General features: G+C 37.4%; 1 protein-coding gene across 8 annotated transcripts in view; it reads left to right on the top strand.

Moving 5' to 3' along the window:
* Positions 1–20,230, top strand: part of htt (huntingtin) — an 80,467-nt gene that overhangs the window by 50,698 nt on the left and 9,539 nt on the right. For all 8 annotated transcript variants that reach the window (XM_073907825.1, XM_009292973.5, XM_073907623.1 and 5 more), the window contains 17 exon segments: positions 2,666–2,742; positions 2,830–2,968; positions 3,054–3,176; positions 5,358–5,568; positions 7,491–7,636; positions 8,728–8,905; positions 8,998–9,081; positions 10,841–11,025; positions 11,116–11,242; positions 11,483–11,586; positions 11,660–11,814; positions 13,571–13,710; positions 13,998–14,080; positions 14,192–14,322; positions 14,444–14,576; positions 18,548–18,703; positions 18,779–18,969. In XM_073907825.1, coding sequence (XP_073763926.1) covers positions 2,666–2,742; positions 2,830–2,968; positions 3,054–3,176; positions 5,358–5,568; positions 7,491–7,636; positions 8,728–8,905; positions 8,998–9,081; positions 10,841–11,025; positions 11,116–11,242; positions 11,483–11,586; positions 11,660–11,814; positions 13,571–13,710; positions 13,998–14,080; positions 14,192–14,322; positions 14,444–14,576; positions 18,548–18,703; positions 18,779–18,969 — 2,363 coding nt within the window.

Raw genomic sequence — 20,230 nt, 5'->3', positions numbered from 1 at the left:
CTTTAAAAAGTGGCAATGTTTTATAACTTACTTTAACTCTCTTAAGGTATTGCCTTCCATTTAATAGATGCACTCTCCTGAGTTCCCTCTTTTTTTAATTTATTTCGTATCAATTAAACTTTTTTGTTTTATCTAATACTATTTTATACCGTTTAATTGTAAATGTTTACTTTCAACATTGACAATGTATCTGAACATTTGATTGTAATTTTCTGTACACTTAATACTTATGTTTCTATTTTTCTTTTCTTCTTTTATTATTATCATTATTATTATTAATATTTCTCTTTTTTATTATATATATATATATATATATATATATATATATATATATATATATATATATATATATATATTTTGTTATTATTTTTTGTCTCTTGTAAAAAAAGAAAAAAAAGAAAAAGAATGATATGTAACTATCTGTACTGATGTAATGTTTGTTTTTTCACAATAAACAATTTAAACATAATTACATATGATGTACATATTGCGATATGAGTTAATAATTTAATTAGCTCTATTTGGAAATATTTCAATAATTTAGATCAACTAGGATGATCAAGTCTTTTTCTATGCAGTGTATATGTATAAATTATAATATATAACAAGCAAAAATAAATTTAAAAAGTGCTTTATGGTCAAAATGTAAAATAACATGGTCTTCATTGTATAAATAATAATAAAAAAATAATATTTAATAATATCATTATCTTTAAATCTTTAATAAAGGATCCATGCACACAAATTGAAAAATGCAGTGGGGTTAAAGAGAATAAGCTGTTCTAAACAGATGTGTTTTGAGTTTAAACTTTCTTTTACAATTGAAATCCAAACTCAAAACACATCTGTTTAGAACAGCTTATTCTCTTTAACCTGACTGCATTTTAAAAATGTTATTGTATTCTATTGACTTTTATTGTGTTTTTATTTGAGCTGATTGTTCTAGCTGTCCTGTACGGTGGGTGACCTTGTGTGTCATGAAAGGTGCCTTCAAATAAAACGCATTATTATTGAGATATCGATGCTCAAATGATAAATTATTCAGCCATAATTAGTATTGTTGGTTCAAGGTTATAAGAGTTTATGCTAGAGGGTAGATAAAATGTTGTGAGTGGGAGTTTTTACTTAAAGACTTGCAAGTTGTTGCCTTGATTTCTGCAATAAATGTAGGAGACACACACTATTTCCTCTCCATATGCACCAGACGCTTTCTTATAAATGCTCAATGTTTCGGGACAATATTTTGCAATCCTGAGTGTCCTGGAGAGACATTCTTTCCTGTCTGCATGCACCAGACACTTTCCTATAAACAGTTCATTATGAGAATTATATAATAAAAATAAACTGCTTAATTAACTTAGATTTATTATGGCATCAGTATATCGCTGCTCTCTGGTGTTTTGAATTTTTAAAAAAGTCTCTGCCAACTTAATAAATGTTTGATTGTGACATTGTTTTTTTTCTTTGTAATCAGGCTGCCTTAAAAACAAATCTATGTAAAATGTGTTTATATCTGCTTGTATACACTCACTGGCCACTTAATTACGTACACCTTACTAGTACCAGGTTGGACCCCGTTTTGCCTTCAGAACTGCCTTAATCTTTCATGGTTTATATTCAGCAAGGTACTGGAAATATTCCTCAGAGATTTTGGTCCATATTGACATGATGGCATCAAGCAGCTGCTGCAGATTTGACTGCTGCACATCCAGGATGCAAATCTCCAAGTCCACAACATCCAAAAGGTGCTTTATTGCATTGAGATCTGGTGACTGTGGAGGCCATTTGAGGACAGTAAACTCATTGTCATGTTCAAGAAACCAGTCTGAGATGATTTGCGCTTTATGACATGGCGCGTTATCCTGCTGGAGGGATGAATGAATCCATGCTTTCATTTTGTTGATGCCAAATTCTGACCTTATCCTCCGAATGTTGCAACAGAAATGGAGACTCATCAGACCAGGCAACATTTTTTCCAATTTTTTATTGTCCATTTTTAGTGAGCCTGTGCGAATTGTAGCCTCAGATTCCTGTTCTTAGCTGATAGGAGGGGCACCAGGTGTGGTTATCTGCTGCTGTAGCCCATCTACCTCAAGGTTTGACATGTTGTGTGTTCAGAGACGCTCTTCTGCATACCCTGGTTGTAACGAGTGGTTATTTGAGTTACTGTTGCCTTTCTATCAGCTTAAACCAGTCTGGCCATTCTCCTCTGACCTCTGGCATCAACACAGCATTTGCGCCCACAGAACTGCCGCTCACTGGATATTTTATCCCATTTATACAATTCTCTGTAAACCCTAGAGATGGTTGTGCGTGAAAATCTCACTAGATCTGCAGTTTCTAAAATACTCAGATCAGCCTGTTTGGCACCAATAACCCTGCCAGATTCAAAGTCACTTAAATCATCGTCATATCATTTTGATGCTCAGTTTGAACTGCAGCAGATCGTCTTGACCATGTCTACATGCCTAAATGCATTGAGTTGCTGCCATGTGATTGGCTGATTAAAAATTTGCATTAATGAGCAGCTGGACAGGTGTACCTAATAAAGTGGCCAGTGAGTGTATTATTCCTTAGGGTCCAGACATAAAGAGTTATGTGTATTAGTCTAAATTTTAATATCTGCACATCCCTAAGTTCCATATGATTGTGTTTTCTACTGTAGAATAGTATCGCTCAGCTTCCTCTGGAGGAGCTGGACAGGATTCAGCAGTACCTGCAGACCAGTGGTCTCGCACAAAGGTAAGTCAGCTCGCAGTTTCCACTCTCATCTGTTTGTTTTGTCAATGTAGGTATGAAGATCTCCCCGTTCTCTCTTTCTTTTGTCAGGCATCAGCGGTTCTTCTCCCTGCTGGACAGGTTCAGAGCCACTGTTGCTGAAGACACCACAAGCCCTGTCGCCCCCATCACTACACACCCACTGGATGGAGATCCTCCCCCTCCACCTGAAAATGTGGAACCCAATAAGGTATGACTGGTTAGCAGAAAATGTGGCACATCCTTTTAGCTAAAACATAACTTTTGTTACTGTTGTGTGTGTTTGTGTGTTGCAGGAGTGGTATGTTACTCTGGTGAAATCCCAGTGTTGTTTGAGAGGCGAAGGAGCTCTATATGAAACTACAGAGCTGCTGACCAAACTTCCCCAATCTGACCTAAACGCCATCATGACCTGCAAGGTAAAGATCAGAATCATTATCTAATTAATTATTTTATATCCAAATATATGTTAATATTTTGGGTAATTGTACATTTTGGGAAGAAGATTAATCTTTAATACATTTACAGTTACAATTGCAATTGTGTAGAATTACAATTATTGGTTATTGCTCAGAATTTACGCACAAATCTATTTTTTTGTTTAGAAAATGTTTTTTTATACATAAATAAACAGAAATGCTTGACTTCTATCACTAATTTTTAACATTTTCTTGAGGTTGACACTGCACAAATCTTTCCATATGTGTAAGAACAAAAATATCTCATATTTTTGGTACTATACAAAGAACTGTTACCTTTTGACTGTTACAAGGTTTAGATATCTTTCCCGTGATGCTTTTAATAACTTAAAGAGCCCCTATTATTCTTTACAAAAGGTCACATTTTGGTTTTGGGGGTTTTAACAACAGGCTGATATGCATGCAATGTCAAAAAAACACTTTCATTGTCTTATAATATGAATTTATTTTACCTAATTATCCCAACAACTCACATATGATTCGCTCAGCGATTAATTTGTTCCCAAACCCCTCCTTAGTGCGATGATAATCTGCACTGATTGGTCAGATAACCCAGTCTGTTGTAATTGGTCAACTGCTTTCATTGTGAGACAGAGTGAAATCCCCACCATGGATTATTAACATTGTTAAAGTAGTCGGAGTGCAGAGTGTATGTGTGAGCCCAATGCAGGAGTGCATTAAAGCAGTTAAACATTTACATTTACATTTAGTCATTTAGCAGACGCTTTTATCCAAAGTGACTTACAAATGAGGACAAGGAAGCAATTTACACAACTAAGAGCAACAATGAATAAGTGCTATAGGCAAGTTTCAGGTCTGTAAAGTCTAAGAAGGGAAGTATTAGTAGTATTAGTTTTTTTTTTTTTTTTTTGTACAGTTAGTGTGATATTCAAAGAGGCAATTGCAGATTAGGAAGTGAAGTGGAGACTAAATAGTTGAGTTTTTAGTCGTTTCCTGAAAGTAGCGAGTGACTCTGCTGTTCTGATGCAGTTAGGGAGTTCATTCCACCAACTGGGCAGATTGAGCGTGAGCGTTCGCGAAAGTGATTTCTTCTCTCTTTGGGATGGAACCACGAGGCGACGTTCATTCACAGAACGCAAGTTCCTGGAGGGCACATAGATCTGCAGAAGTGAGAGCAGATAAAAAGGAGCTAGGCCAGAAGTCACTAGCATATTAGCATAGCATATAAACACCAGCATATTGCTCTATTCTTAACCATAAGTAAAAACAGTGACACACATTCAGTATTCATCCACACAGGGGAAAAACTTTTTTGAAACTTAACTTCTTCACTTGTGTAGGAACAGCTGACATTAGCCAGAGCAACGAAAAGCAGCAGAGGATCGAGAGCGCACAAACGCATTTAAATCCGTAAAGAAAGAGGCACGTGCCGTTGTAAGCGCGTAGATTGCTGAAGCACTCGTCAGAAAAATGACGGGAACAGCACAATGCTGGGACTGTAATGCTATGGTATTTTTGCAAAAATAAACTGACTCTTCACAGCCTTATCTTTGGGTCGGGAAATAAAACCAACTCCCCTCACAATTCACAGCACAGCCTCTGTGACTGGATTCAACTGGGATCTGCTACAGTGTTTGTTTTCATCTTCTTCATTCTACAGTGTTTGTGTGCCAGGCCAGGGGTTTCAATTTTCCCAGGTCTGCACGTGCAACAAATGGGCCGAGCTTGAGTTTCGTATCGACATCATGATGACACGGCTAAAGACTCGTTAGCGCGGTGATTCATTCGAACCGCTATGAGTCGACTTTTATAAATGAATTAATATTTTTAAACACAAATTTCAGATTTAAGCTGGAAATTTCACTTCGCTTAGAGCTGTGTTACACACTGCATGGAGGGTCATTTTCAAAAAAACCATAATAGGGTCTCTTTAATTTATTTTTATACACTTCTGTACTATTGTAATTTACTTTCCCCTTCCTTTCTATGTTTTCTTACATTTCTCTTTATAAGAATGCAGTTAATGTAATGTGTAGTTTCCTTCTTTTATATTGATCTCCTGATTGTGTTTGTAAATTTTCATGTCTCACTGAACAAATGAAAAAAAAAACTCATGCGTTATGTCTTATTTTCTGATTCTGACTGTAATTTGTGTTATAGGACTTCAACCTGTGTCTGCTGGCATCATGTCTTAGTGTTGGGGTGCAGAGGGTGTGTAAGGATCATGGGGCGGTATTATTTGACACCGCTCAACAGGTGACCTTCGAGCGATTGGCTGGTGTCATAGAGCTCCTCCCCTCACCTCATCAGCCCCTCCTCCCTTCATCTAAAGTATGTCCGGACTACTGGCAGAAGCTGAATCAAGTATATGGTGAGCTGGAGTCAGAAAGGTCATAAAAATATAGCATAGAACATCATTCAAGAATGTTAAATCATACTAGTGATGAAAACTTGTTAACAACATGTTAGCAATGTGTGGTAGTAATATGTTAGGAATGTACTAAAACATAAAACTAATATAATACACATTAATAAACATTTAAACAGAAACAAGCTATTATTGTAAAACGTTGCTGGCAGCATGTTAAAATGTTAAAAAAAGCAAGAAGTGTTGGCAAAAAGTTAAAATGTCAAATGCTAGCAATGTGCTAAATATACTAGCAATGTTAAATCATGTTAGCAACTTGTTAAAATGTTAAAAAGCAGAAAATGTTGACAAAAAGTTAATCTTAAATGCTAGAATTGTGCTGAAGATTATAGCAATGTTATGTTAGCAACGTGCTAAAATGTAAGAAAAAAGCAAGAGTAATTAGCAAAAAGTTAAAATGTTAAGTGCTAGCATTGGGCTAAAGATCATATTTTATCTTATGTTAGCAACATGTTAAAATGTTAGAAAAACACAAGAAGAGCAAAATGTTAAATTCTAGCAATGTGTTAAAGATACTAGCATTGTTGAATAATCTTAACAACTTGTTAATTTTAGGAAAAAGGAGAAAATGTTGGCAAAAGTTCAAATCTAATATGCTAGCATTGTGCTAAAGTTACTAGCAATGTTTTATCATGTTAACAATGTTAAAATGTTAGAAAAAATCAAGAAAAGTTAGCAAAAAGTTAAAATGTTAAATTATAGCAACGTGTTAAGGATCTTAGCAATGTTATATTATGTTAGCAACATGTTAAATTGTTAGCAAACAGCAATAAGAGTTAGGAAAAAGTCAAAATGTTAAATTCTAGCATTGGGCTTAAGCTCATAGCAATGGTATATTATGTTAGCAACATGTTAATGTTAGAAAACAGCAAAAAGAGTTGGCAAAAAGTTAAAATGGTAAATTCTGGCAATGTGGTAAAGATACTAGCAATGCTAAATAATCTTAGCAACTTGTTAATTTTAGGAAAAAGGAGAAAATGTTGGCAAAAGTTAAAATCTAATATGCTAGCATTGTGCTAAGGATCTTAGCAATGTTATATTATGTTAGCAACAGGTTAAAATGTTAGAAAACAACAAGAAGAGTTAGTAAAAGGTTAAAATGTTAAATTCTAGCTATGTGCTAACGATACTAGCAACATGAAATCATCTTAGCAACTTGTTAAAAATTTAGGAAAAAGGAGAAAATGTTGGCAAATAGTTAAAATCTTATATGCTAGCATTGTGCAAAAAATTACAATCAATTTTATATCATGTTAACAATGTTAACAATGTTAAAATGTTCGAAAAAAATGCAAGAAGAGTTAGCAAAAAGTTAAAATGTTAAATGCAAGCAGTGTGCTAAGGATCTTAGCAATGTTTATGATGTTAGCAACATTAAAATGTTAGCAAAAAGTTCAAATGTTAAATGCTAGCAATGTGCTAAAGATCCTTGCAAAGTTATGTCATGTTACCAATGTGTTAAAATGTGAGCAATGAGTTAAAACCATTAGCCATGTGCTTATTTTACACTTCAAGTTAAAATACTAAAAACATCACAGTGAAATGTTGAATTCTTGAGTGTTTGAACATTTTAAAGTTATTGTGTTTAGCGTTTATTTTGTCTACTGCTTAAATGCAGGTTACAAGTTAATGAAATTGTGTAAATGTGTAAGTAAAGTTACCTTAGCACATATTGTGCAACCAAATGCACAGACAAGGATTGAGTTCACCTTGTTTATTGTGAAATGAACCAGAAAACAGACCCTGAAAACACTGGATCGTTAGCTGCTTCTGCTATTCTAAATAAACAGAGCTGCAAATTATTGTAAGGAGATAATATAGATACTCTGATTGCATATGTTTGTGTGTGTGTGTGTGTGTTGCAGGTGAGCCTGGGTTTTATCAGACTGTGTTGAGTCTGTGTGGCGTGTTGAGTCAGTACCTGCTGTCTCTGTCCAAACTGCCATCCTCAATGCACATTCCCAAAGACAGAGAGACACTCATTACCACCTTCAGCACCCTCGCTATAGAGGTAAGACATCCTGTTCAAATAAGATGATTTTATATATATATAGCTAGCTGACATTATCGAGTATGTCATAAATATATGACTTCAGAGTCCAAAGCATTCACTGCATTAAGAAGCCTATTACAACACAGGCAAAAGCCCTCAAATTAAATTTATGAAAACAAAATAATTATTTATAAGTTCTTTTTTTAAATATAATAAAAATAGTATTTAATATAACTGAAAAGGTGCATCTGGAAAGTATTCATTGCACTTGACTTTTTCCACATTTTTTTAATGTTACAGCTATTTTTTATTTTTATTTTTGCTCAACTTTGGCTGATATATAGACAGTACAGGTATTTATCATATTGTTTAATTTAAAGACAGTAAAGCAAGGGTGTGAATACTTCTGTACATGTGATTTTTCAGGTTTTTTATATTAATAAATTTGCTACAATTTCAAATAAAATATTTTTTCACATTGTCATTATAATGTATTGTGTGTAGAATATTTTTGGAATAAGGCTGTAACATAAAAAAATGTGGAAAAAGTGAAGCGCTATGAATACTTTCCAGATGCACTCTGTATATGTATATAAATTCCATATCAGCAAGTTTTATTCACGGTAAAGTTAAACAATATGATAAATACCTGTACTGTCTATATATCAGCCAAAGTTGAGCAAAAAAATAAAATAAAAGGCTGTAACATTAAAAAAATGTGGAAAAAGTCAAGTGCAATGAATACTTTCCAGATGCACTGTTTTTCAGTTATATTAAGTATTATTTTTATTATATTTAAAAAAAGAACTTACAAATAATTTTTTTGTTTTTATAAATTTAACCAAAGGGCTTTTGCCTGTGTTGTAATAGGCTTTTTAATGCAGTGAATGCTTTAGACTCTGAAGTCATATATTTATTTATTTTTTGCAATGTGAGTGACATACTCGATAATGTCAGCTTGCACATGATTATCGCAGATGATAAATAATGCACACCTCTATGTGACATGTATTGATAGAAAGATAATAGGAGGATAATAATTGTTTGTGTGCGTGTAAATAAAATAACATCCGCTCTGCTCATGTTTCTCTTTCTATGTGTGTGTGTAGGTGGTGGTTTGGCGTTTGCTGCAGGATCAGCTGCCTCAGAGTGTTGACATGCAGATGAGTCTGTCGTGTCTGTGTTTGGCTCTCCAGCAGCCGGCGGTGTGGACACACTTCACCTCTCACTCCTACCTCACACACACCTGCTCCATCATCCATTGCATACAGCTCCTCATCCATGCAGGTGTGTGTTATAAAGCTCTGAGAGAGGAAAAAAAAGTGTATTTTATAAAAATGTCATTTAAAAAAAAATTGTATTTTTGAACACATTTCTAGTCGCTGTTGGTCCTGGTGACCAGTTTCTAAGACCAGAGCGGAAAATATCAGAACAGTCAGAAGACCAGGTGGACTCTTCGGATAGTGAGTTAACACACACACACACACACAAACACACTAATAAGTGATTATATTCACAGTTTTGAATTACTTAGGAAATTATAAATGAGCTGTTACTTGAGTATCATGCACAGTAGCCTCTGAAGCAATAAAAATATTCATTATAACAGGTCATCAATAATGATTCTTATTGGCTTAAGTTTAAGAGAGAAGCACTTGACTCCCCCCAGCCCCTATTGCTAGCCCGATAAGAAATTGTATTTATTTAAGAGGTGTTGTTACACAAATTAAAATGTAAAGAAAATATGAATTAAAAATACTGTTAATACTAGTATAAAATAAAATGGTCAGACCCTCTAGTTTTTCAGGATTTTTTGGTGAGTTTTTTGCAATAAAAATGACTGATTTTGTGGCGGTAATTCCCATAAATATGCAGACAATTTTGCGATAAATAAATAAATAAATAAATATATATATATATGTATGTATATATATATATATATATATATATATATATATATATATATATATATATATATATATATATATATATATACATATTTATGTTATATATATATATGTTAAAAAAGTATATGTATTTACCATGTTAGGTAGCCTACCATGTTAGGTGTGCAATCTAAAACAATGACACAAATCATTAAAATAAAGCTTCTGTACTTTGGTCTATGTCAAGACAAAATTTGTAACGATGGGGATAAAGTCAAAGTTTTATCCACGATCTTACTTTCTTTCAGATTTTCCTCCTCGGAGCACCTGACATCATGTCACACATAGGACATGCATTAGGGCTTTCCCTACCGTAATACACCTAAAGTACGGATTGCTGTAAAACTCCTCAATGACAGGGAAGTGTTTTCTCTCGTAAACTGCAGGGAAAGAGTTGAACGAAATAATTTATAGATTTGACGAACATCATATTTTCAGCCATACATGTGAAGCACAAATAATGTCCTTCAATTTGGTCACGTCTAGTGGCCGTCACCCTAGAACCAATCTCATCTGTTGCATTGCTCCTTTGGGTCGAACTTTCTTTTGCAGTCTGAAGCGTGTCAAACCCACAAAACGTCCAATCCGTGCCACAAGATGTCTATATCCCATTTTTGCTATGACTTCACATGTGAATCACTCGTGCTCCATCTGCATCTGCTTACTGCACAAGCTGAAAACTCCCCCGCCCCCCATTCCATGTAATTTAATGATTGTGAGTGAGCAGGTGAGACGTCATTTTTCGAGAGACACTCTGATACATCATGTGCACTGCATATGCAATCTATAAGTCATGTAAAACAATTAATTGCAAACTGAAATAAATATAATTTGATTATATGGTTTGGAATTTGATGTTTAAGTGATCATTTGCATTTTGTTGCGGTTATTTTGCGTTTATTTATTTTGCAGGGTCGCTATAATATATTGTGAATTTTTGCTGATTTTGCGTTGGATTCAGCTATCGCGGAAACGCAAAAAAACTAGGGGGTCTGAATAGTATTAACAGTATATTTAATTCATATTTTCTTTTTTTAGACTGTCTTAACCCGCCACAGCTGAAATCTACCTGCATTTGGCTGGTTGGTGGGTGTTATATAAATGGATTATGGGTTATATAAAATCACAAACTTCACGTGTACAACTTAATTTTTTTTTTATATATATCCACATTGGCTATTGGCCAAAATTATTTGAGAAAATTGACTTATCTGATCTAGTCAAACTTCCAGTATCGTGTGTCTCTAACATGAGTTGCTATGTCTGTGATTTTTAGACCAGCGTGAATGGCATTGTTGTGAGATCATGGCTGAGCTGGTTGAAGGTCTGCAGACTGTCCTGACTCTAGGTCACCACAAAAACAAGAACATCCCAGCGTTTCTTACACCCACCCTACGAAACGTCATCATTAGTCTGGCCAGGCTGCCCCTTGTGAACAGCTACACCCGAATCCCACCACTGGTGAGAGAGTGAAGTATTTATATATGTGTGTGTGTGTATGTATTATGTGCTTAGAACTGTATTAAAGTGTTCTTATGTTTGGTTTTCCAGGTCTGGAAGCTGGGCTGGTCCCCCAAGCTGAGTGGAGAATTTGGCACAGCTTTGCCAGAGATCCCGGTAGAGTTCCTGCAGGAGAAGGATGTGTTCAGAGAGTTCCTCTACCGCATTAACACTCTGGGTACGAGACTAATTTCAGACCGGTCTGTTGCTTTAAAATAAGTTCAGAAAATGCATTTGAAGTTATATTTTAGTGTCTGCATTAAATAGAATTTACAGAAGGGATTTTATATACATATCTAATCATATTGAATGCAAATAAAGTGTCTATTTAAAGGGATATAATTGAAATTTTTATTCACCATTTACTCACTAGTCCAGCCATGCTATGGTTATGAAGCATCTTGATTTCTTCTTGCAGGTTGGAGCAGTCGAACCCAGTTTGAGGAGACGTGGGCCACGCTGTTGGGAGTGCTGGTCACTCAGCCAATCACGATGGACCAAGAGGAGGAAACCCAGCAGGAGGTAGAAAGAAAACCATTTGTCCATGATTTGAATGCTTAGAGTGATAAATAAGACATGTCTGTTTGTCTCCAAGGAGGATCTGGAGAGGACTCAGATAAATGTACTGGCAGTTCAGGCCATCACCTCTCTGGTACTAAGTGCCATGACTCTACCGACAGCTGGAAATCCAGCCGTCAGCTGTCCTGAACAGCAACCCCGCAACAAAATCCTTAAAGCTCTGGACACCAGGTTTGTAGATTTTGAAGGTGCTTGGTTCCACTGTCATATCACTCTGCAACCCAAGACCAGTTACTCACTGAAGCTAAGCGAGCTGAGCCTGGTCTGTATCTGGATGGGAGACCACATGGGAAAACTAGGTTGCTGTTGGAAGTGGTGTTATTGAGGCCAACAAGGGGGCACTCATCCTGCAGTCTGCGTGAGTCCTAATTCCCCATTATAGTGAAGGGAACGCTATACTGTCAGTGAGCGCCGTCTTTCGGATGAGACGTTAAACTGAGGTCCTGGCACTCTGTGGACATTAAAAATCCCATGACACTTTTCGTAAAGAGTAGGTGTGTGACCCCGGTGTCCTGGCCCCCTAACCGATCATGGCCTCCCAATCATCCCCATTCACCGAATTGGCTCTATCACTGTTTCTCCACTCCACCAATAGCAGGTGTGTGGTGAGCACACTGGTGCCGTTGTCCTGAGGCTGCCGTCGCATCATCCAAATGGATGCTCACTGCACACTGGTGGTGGTGTGGAGAGAACCCCATTCATGATTGTGAAGCGATTTGGGTGAATGGCTATACACGCTACATAATGCGCTATATAAATACACATTACATTTATATTGGTTTGGTTCAGTATGGCTCATTTTTTTGTAGTACAAAAAAATACAAGGTAGTGTGTACAGATACACTAATATCTTGTATTGTATTTTTTGTACCCCTTTGGGTGATCTCTAAACATGCCATTCTCAAAACGTGACATGCACGCTGATGTTCATTGATTGGTGCAAGAGAATCATTACTAACAGCCTCACTGCGAGCATGATTGTATTTGTGACACGAGAACATTAAACCTTTAAATAGTCCACAGCTGACATTGTGGTATTATTGGTTCACATGACTAAATCATTTTTATACGACCACAAGAAAAAAAAACTCGCTACAACATCGTGGTTAGTATAAAAGTTCCAGATTCTCCTTTTTTCATTAGCAGTTGAGCAGTGGATGGGATGACCTGGAATGAAAAGTTTTTCTCAGAACGTTTTTCCAGTACAGGTGACACAAACAAAGCAATAATCGCACGCACGCACGCACGCACGCACGCACGCACGCACGCACGCACGCACGCACGCACGCACACACACACACACACACACACACACACACTTTTAAGCAGTACTAAATTGTAGTGGAAATGCAAATGGAGCCAATCAAAACTGAACCAAAGCAAAATCCCTTTAAGGCAAGTCATTTCACTTGGCCGCCATCTTTGAAACACCTCTCAGGCAGTATGCTCGGGTATTCTGTTTGAATGGGGAATTATCAAATTCCAAAACTGCTCACCAAGATTATGATTGAAATTCATATTAAAAGTCACCAATAAAATTAAACAACAACTATCCCTTTAGTTTCATTTCTAAACATCCAAATCGCACAAAATCTGCAGAAACTCACGTCTGGTCCAAGCCCCTCCCCCAGAGTATTGTCAGTCTATAGCAATCAATAATAGCCTTCTATACTAGAGGCCGAGCTTTTTTCACCGTATAGCGATCGGCGATTGGCTCCTGTACTAGTAGGTGGGGTTTTATTCACTTATTGACCGTTACACTTTTCCCCAGTCAAAAAGATACGAGTGACAGTTCGTGTGTTCTCTATTGTCCTTGCCCAAAGTAAGCTAAAACATACCACACAGTGGGAAAGCAGCTTAATTGTATTATTGTACTGTTCCTCTAGGTTTAAACATGTGTTTAAATATGTTGTTGTGTGTTCTTCAGGTTTGGCCGGAAGTTGAGTGTGATTAGAGGTATGGTTGAGCGTGAGATTCAGGCCATGGTGTCAAAGAGAGACAACATTGCCACACATTTTCCTTATCAAGCCTGGGACCCTGTGCCATCACTATCATCCTCAACAGCAGGTCAGCGGTCACCAATCCATACTTTGCATATCCATACAAACAATACTGCCTATGGGTACACCTATTCATTGTCAATTTTACATTGTCCTGTTTTTTTTTTTTGGGAGTATGCTGTTGTATTTTGTACTGTCTGGAGCCAGCACCAAGCTTTTCAATCATCATAGCACACATGCTGCTGATGATGTGACGATAAAAGTGATTTGATTTGATTTCAGAAATGCCCTCTTGCTCTGACTATGTGCATGTTGTCATATATATCACCTCTACATGTATATCTGCATATTCAGGCACACTCATCAGCCATGAGAAACTCCTCCTGCAGATTAACACAGAGAGGGAGATGGGCAACATGGACTACAAACTGGGTCAAGTTAGTAAACTGACTACTATAGAACATTTCTTCCTTCTATTAGCCTTTCCTAAATGAATAGTTCACTCAAATATAACCCTAAAAAATAAAAATAAAAATTGTATTTTGTAGGTGTCGATTCATTCAGTGTGGTTAGGAAACAACATCACACCTCTGAGGGAGGAGGAATGGGGTGAGGATGAGGAAGATGAAGCAGATGCTCCAGCTCCAGCCTCACCACAATTATCACCAATCAACTCTAGGTCAGAACTCTCACACACACCTGATTGGCCACTGATTTGATTTATTGGCAGCATAGCTTCTTAAAGCTAGTATCCTCCAGACTGACCCCTATGTGCTGGCTTTTGTTTTCGACCTGTCTAGGAAGCACCGTGCTGGGGTTGACATCCACTCCTGCTCTCAGTTCCTCCTGGAGCTCTACAGTCAGTGGATTCTCCCTGGCAGCCCCAGCAGCAGGAAGACTCCTGTCGTGCTCATCAGTGAGGTGGTCAGATCGGTGAGGGTGGTTTTGGTTACTCTTAATAGGGTTGTATTTTTGTTTTTACACTTTCTTGTTCCTTTACTACTTTAAAGTGTGTAAATCTATATTGGTTAGCACTGTTTCTGAACAAACACTTTGACTATTAAGACATGTCATTCTGAAAAAAAAAGTCTAGGTGGCCGATCTAACCAAATGCACTTTTTTTACTCTCTGAGAACGCGAGGCGCACCGGACTGCATTTTTTTGTTAACAAGTAAAAAAAGTAATGCAGTGTTTCGCTAGGCAACAACTGAATCAGCTGCTTATTGTGCGTGCTGCTGTTGATATTGTTATAACTGTAATATTTAATAAGATTGTGATATTCAAGATTTGTGAGTCTCTCTTCCATCTTTAAAAGTCTCTGTAGTCATCTTGAACACACAAACACTGCTTGTCACCTCAACCAAACAACTTAGAATCACCAAGAGACGACACTTTTCCATTGCAACGTTCCATTGCAATAGCGGCGCCCAGCAACAGCCCCGCGATTCTTCCATTTTGTAGTGAAAGTGATCCGCCGTTCATTGGATCTTATTGCTGTCGCGATGGCAAGCGCATTTTTATTTAAAAAGCGCATTAAAGCTGAGATACAACCTGAAGAACGACAATACAACACTTCCTTTCACAATCATCAGCACTTTCAATAGTTTATTTTACAGACTTATAATATGCTGTTGTTCTATTGGAATTTTCATTCCAAAATGGCAGCCCACAACACTAGCGGCATCTAGTGGCTGTTTCTCAAATCGCACTAGAGTGTCGCCTCTTAGTGATTCTATGCTCTTTGCCTCAACGGAAACTCCGCTTTTGCATAATTTGATTGGTGAATGAAAAAGATGCGACTGACATAACATGCTTTTTCAGCTCAGGCTTGACTTTTTTCAACTGCGGGCGCACAGTGTGTTAAAACACAAGGTGCACTGCACACAAAATGCTTGTAACCATTAGTCAGTCCTTCCATGATTTTGTAAGACCTTTTTTCTGAATTTCGCGGTCTTAAATGACTGATTTTGTTGCAGCTTTTCTCAATATTTGCGGCATTATTTTGTGTTGATTTGCTATAAAAAATAACACAGACAAAGGTCTTTATTATATTTTTTATTACTCCTTGACCCATACATTGGGTTCTGCAACTTAAATTTAAAGGATACAGTTTAAATTGTGTGTGCAAAACAGCTTAAACATCAAAATCCACTGAATCATTGCACAGGAAGTCTCTTATGAAGGCCATCTCTGTAAAAAAAAAAATGTAAAAGTTTTGTTTTTTCAAAATTATTTGCCCTCATGTGAATTTTTTTTTATTTTCAAATATTTCCAAAATTATGTTTAACAGAGCAAGGATTTTTCCACTGTACTTACTAATATGTTTTGCTCTGAAGAAATTTTTTTATTAAATTTAAATGTTACATTTTATTAAATGAAATTTGTTTTATTTTGGCTAGAATAAAAGCAGTTTAAAAAAAATGCGCACACACCCTGCTTTCTGCTCTGCTAGCGTGTGCACTGTGAAAAGGCGTGACACATTGCCGGTGTTATGTGCTGTGCCTGCAACAAGTCTTTATTTAAGTAATTTCACTCACCTCAATTTTTCTTAGTCTTTCACCGTAATTTTTGTGGGTAAATGCAACTTTGATTGTTTACTCATATTTAACGTGCAGTGTCTTCTTTATCTAGTTAAATGCTGAGTTACAGACCAGCATAAGGTGTATATACTGCCACCTACGATCTTGATGTGTATAAAATCATGGCTTAGCGAGGGTTGTTTGCATTCATATGGCCTTTGTTTTTGAGGGAATCCGTGTCGAGATGACCTCATAGAAATCGATTAGATCCCGAATCCAAGGCATTTTAGAAAAAATACAAGAGTTTGCTTGATTTTGCGATAAATTCAGCGAACGCAGATTGCTAAATACTGGATGGACTGATTAGTAAGCCATTCAAAAAAAGGCTCTTAAGGCCTCTCATCATAAAAAGTGCATTTGGTGTGATCAAGGCCTAAAAACGTGCACTGTGAACACTTCTTTAGCGCTGCGTTTTACTATAATTTCGTATTTTAACATTTCCTTCAATTAAAGAGCCCATATTATACATGAAATAGGGTCATATCTTGGTTGTAAGGGTCTCCAACAACAGTTTAATATGCATGCAAGGTCAAAAAAACACTTTCATGGTCTTATAATCTGCATTTATTTTTACCTAATTATCCCAGCGACTCCCGTATGAATCGTCCAGTGATTCATTTGTTCCCAAACCCCTCCTTAGCGCGAATCTAATCTGCGCTGATTGGACCAATGACAGCCTGTTGCGATTGGTCGACTGCCTTCAGTCAGAGTGAAATGCACAACAGCTAATCAGCAATATAAAAGTAATCACAGTTCATACACGCTTGATAGTGTAGGCGTGGATTTTAGCTGCCAGTGGGTCAATGTAAATACAGACTATGGACTTGAAAATTCAGACGACTAACTATTTTATTGAGCAAAAACTCCAAAAACAGTTGAGGAGATCTCCTAGCTTCTCACTCTGCTCTTTTCACAGACACACACACACACACATATTGCACACACACACACACACGCACTTAACCCTGCTCCGGACGACAACGCGCGCGCACACACACACACACACACACACACACACACAAACAAACACACACACCTCCGGACGACATCGCGCGCACACACACTTCTCATCGTCCACGGAGCTCCGTTAACAAAGCAGCACGCGTCGCGTTTTTAACGTGACTTTGCACGCGATAAGAGAATATAGCGAGTTAACCTGATACAGTACACGCGGTTACAAGTAACAAATCACAACTAAATACATTTGCAAGCTAGAGTCAACGAGGCAACTTTAATCGCACGTACTTACACTTGAGAAATGGAGGAAGAAAAATCCATCCTGACATGTCCAGCAGTAAGTTACTCTTTACTGATCCTTCCTTTATCAAACGCTGATGAAGTATTCTTTGTAGCATGTAGCTTCCAGAAGTTTCCAGTAGTTTCCAACTGCTTGGCTATAATGCTGAGGTTTCATCTTTGGGTAGAGACTCAATATATCCATCTGCAGTGAGACTTCAATCGACCGGCATGTTTGTGTGTGTGTCTGCGTGTGTTTGTGGGTGTGTGTCTGGGTTTCTGCGTCAGAGGGCGGGGCCTCAGGTTTGAAATCTCCCGGGTTTGCGCGTGCACGTGAATAACTTGGTTTCGTTCGTACGTCATGGCGAAACACCTAATGAATCGGTATCAAGGCGACTCGTTTGAAGCACTATGAGTCGACTAGATGAATCAACAGTTTTAAACACTGTATTCTTACAGATTTAAGCCTTAGCTGGATACTTCACTTCACTTAGAGCTGTGTTACACACTACATGGAGGGGAATTTTCAAAAACCCATAATATGGGCTCTTTAAAAAAAATTCCAAAAATAAAAACTGCACACACAGTGCTCTGTTTGAAACATACTCAATTCTAAAAAATATGAAGTGGTCTCATAGAAAACAACTAAAAAGATATGCTTGCCTGTGGAACAAACTGCTTTCGTGGACACAACCTCAGTCCTTCTTCCAGGAATACCCACTTCACAGTATAAAAAATGTAAATAATTCCTGCCCAAGGCATGCTCAGGGGTGTGATGCCTGGTTCAAAGCTGTTAGTAGTGTATTGACGACACTTCTGAATGAACTGCCAACTTATCCAGCATATGTTTTACGCAGCAGATGCCCTTCCAGCAGCAACCCATCACTGGGAAACCCGTCTCCAAAACTAGCACTTAATTCTCTGAGCACAAACAGTTGTATATTTAGTATTGCCTCTTGCTGTTGAATCTCTGAATGCCTCCTTAATTGTAAGTCACTTTAAACAAAAGCATCTGCTAAATGACAATGTAAATGTTCTAAACTACACTTCCGTTGCAGTTCACTCACCTCTTCTATCTCTCTCTTTTAGCTGCTGGCAGTGTCTGATCTCTTCACCGAGAGGAATCAGTTTGATATGATGTTCTCCACACTGACTGAACTGCAGAAGGTGCATCCACCAGAAGATGAGATCCTCAACCAATACCTTGTTCCAGCAATCTGTAAAGCAGCAGCAGTGCTTGGCATGGTGAGTGTTTACATGCACTTTTGACTCTTTATATGTGACTGATGTTAACAATGTGGACTGATGTACCTGTATCAGGATAAAGCCATTGCAGAGCCTGTTTGCCGTCTGCTGGAGAGCACGTTACGCAGCACTCATCTGCCCAGTCGAATCGGGGCTCTTCATGGAGTTCTGTATGTGCTGGAGTGTGACCTACTGGACGATACAGCGCGACAGCTTATACCGACTGTCAGTGAATACCTGCTGTCTAACCTTAAAGCTTTAGCACAGTGAGTAATGCTTAAAACTGAACGCACACAAACACACCTAACACACATTATTTACTGTCTGTCTAAACTTTAGCTTTCACACATACAGCTTGTTTACATAATGTAACTATTTAATTTCTTAATTTTCTACTGTTAATTAAAGGCATATTTAATCCTAATATGAAAATTCTGTCATTAACTTACACTTTATTTGCTTCAAACCATTATTAGTTTTAGGAATGCACCGATATGGATTTGTGGGCCGATACTGATAACCGATAACTCTTAAGATTTGGAGGCCAAAACTTGTTCATCAACAAACAAGTTTAATAAATATGTCTTAAGTAAAATGAAACCGAAAGAACTAAGGACTGAAACTAGCTCAAATGTTCTTGAATAAAACGTGTCACAGTAATCTACACATGTAGAAATATACAATGTCAGAAAAAGCGTTTTGAGAAAAGTGTTTTGAAAGTTCAGAGCCACCGTACAAGCGAAAAGCTGAATACAGATAGTATTACTTTAGAAAACGCGGCATTAATTCATCCCATTTAGTGTTCTAGATTCTATTGAAAGCATGTGGGTGCTGCTTGTCAATCGGTCTTGTTGTCAATTGTGGGAAAAATGAACCGCTGTGAGTTTGAAAAATAACTAAAGCCGCTGTGTGATGAAGCGAAGTCATATTTGTCCTCAACTCAGATTTTGATACAACACCTGAGCATTGAACACAGATGACTTTATGACAAACACAGAGCATAATATAAAGACAAAATGTGGCGGACAGTTAAGAACCCATTCGCTAGATTTAGTGACTGGCGCGCCTCTCCCCGGTGCTGTTGTGAAGGCTCGGTCAGCTCACTATGTGTGTGCGTGTGTGGTAATAGCCATCACAAGCCTTCGTTGTAATCATTATAAACATGCCGATTGAACTGAATACAATCCTACATCAACAAAACATGACAAGCAACTATTTATTTATATTAGATTACAAACAACCCAAGGAGTTCTTTAGCATGTGTGCGATTTAAACCAAAATAGTTATTAACCAAAAGTAATTAACGCCCAGCAGTACCCCATGAAGAAAGGATGGACTTGAAGGAAAAAACAATGTGAGGAAAGCTCCATTACAGTGCACTGGACAAGTCTGAACAAGTTCCGCCCATGCGTGCGCGAGGCAGTCAGTTCTGTACAATTATGTAATTTATTGGCTTAAAGATATCGGCCTAATTTTGACATCGGATCGATAACGATAATCATAAAAATATCATTTATCGGCCGATAA

Source organism: Danio rerio, chromosome 1 (assembly GCF_049306965.1).
Source record: "Danio rerio strain Tuebingen ecotype United States chromosome 1, GRCz12tu, whole genome shotgun sequence".
NCBI classification, from domain to species: domain Eukaryota; kingdom Metazoa; phylum Chordata; class Actinopteri; order Cypriniformes; family Danionidae; genus Danio; species Danio rerio.
This window is presented reverse-complemented; position numbering and strand designations above follow the sequence as displayed.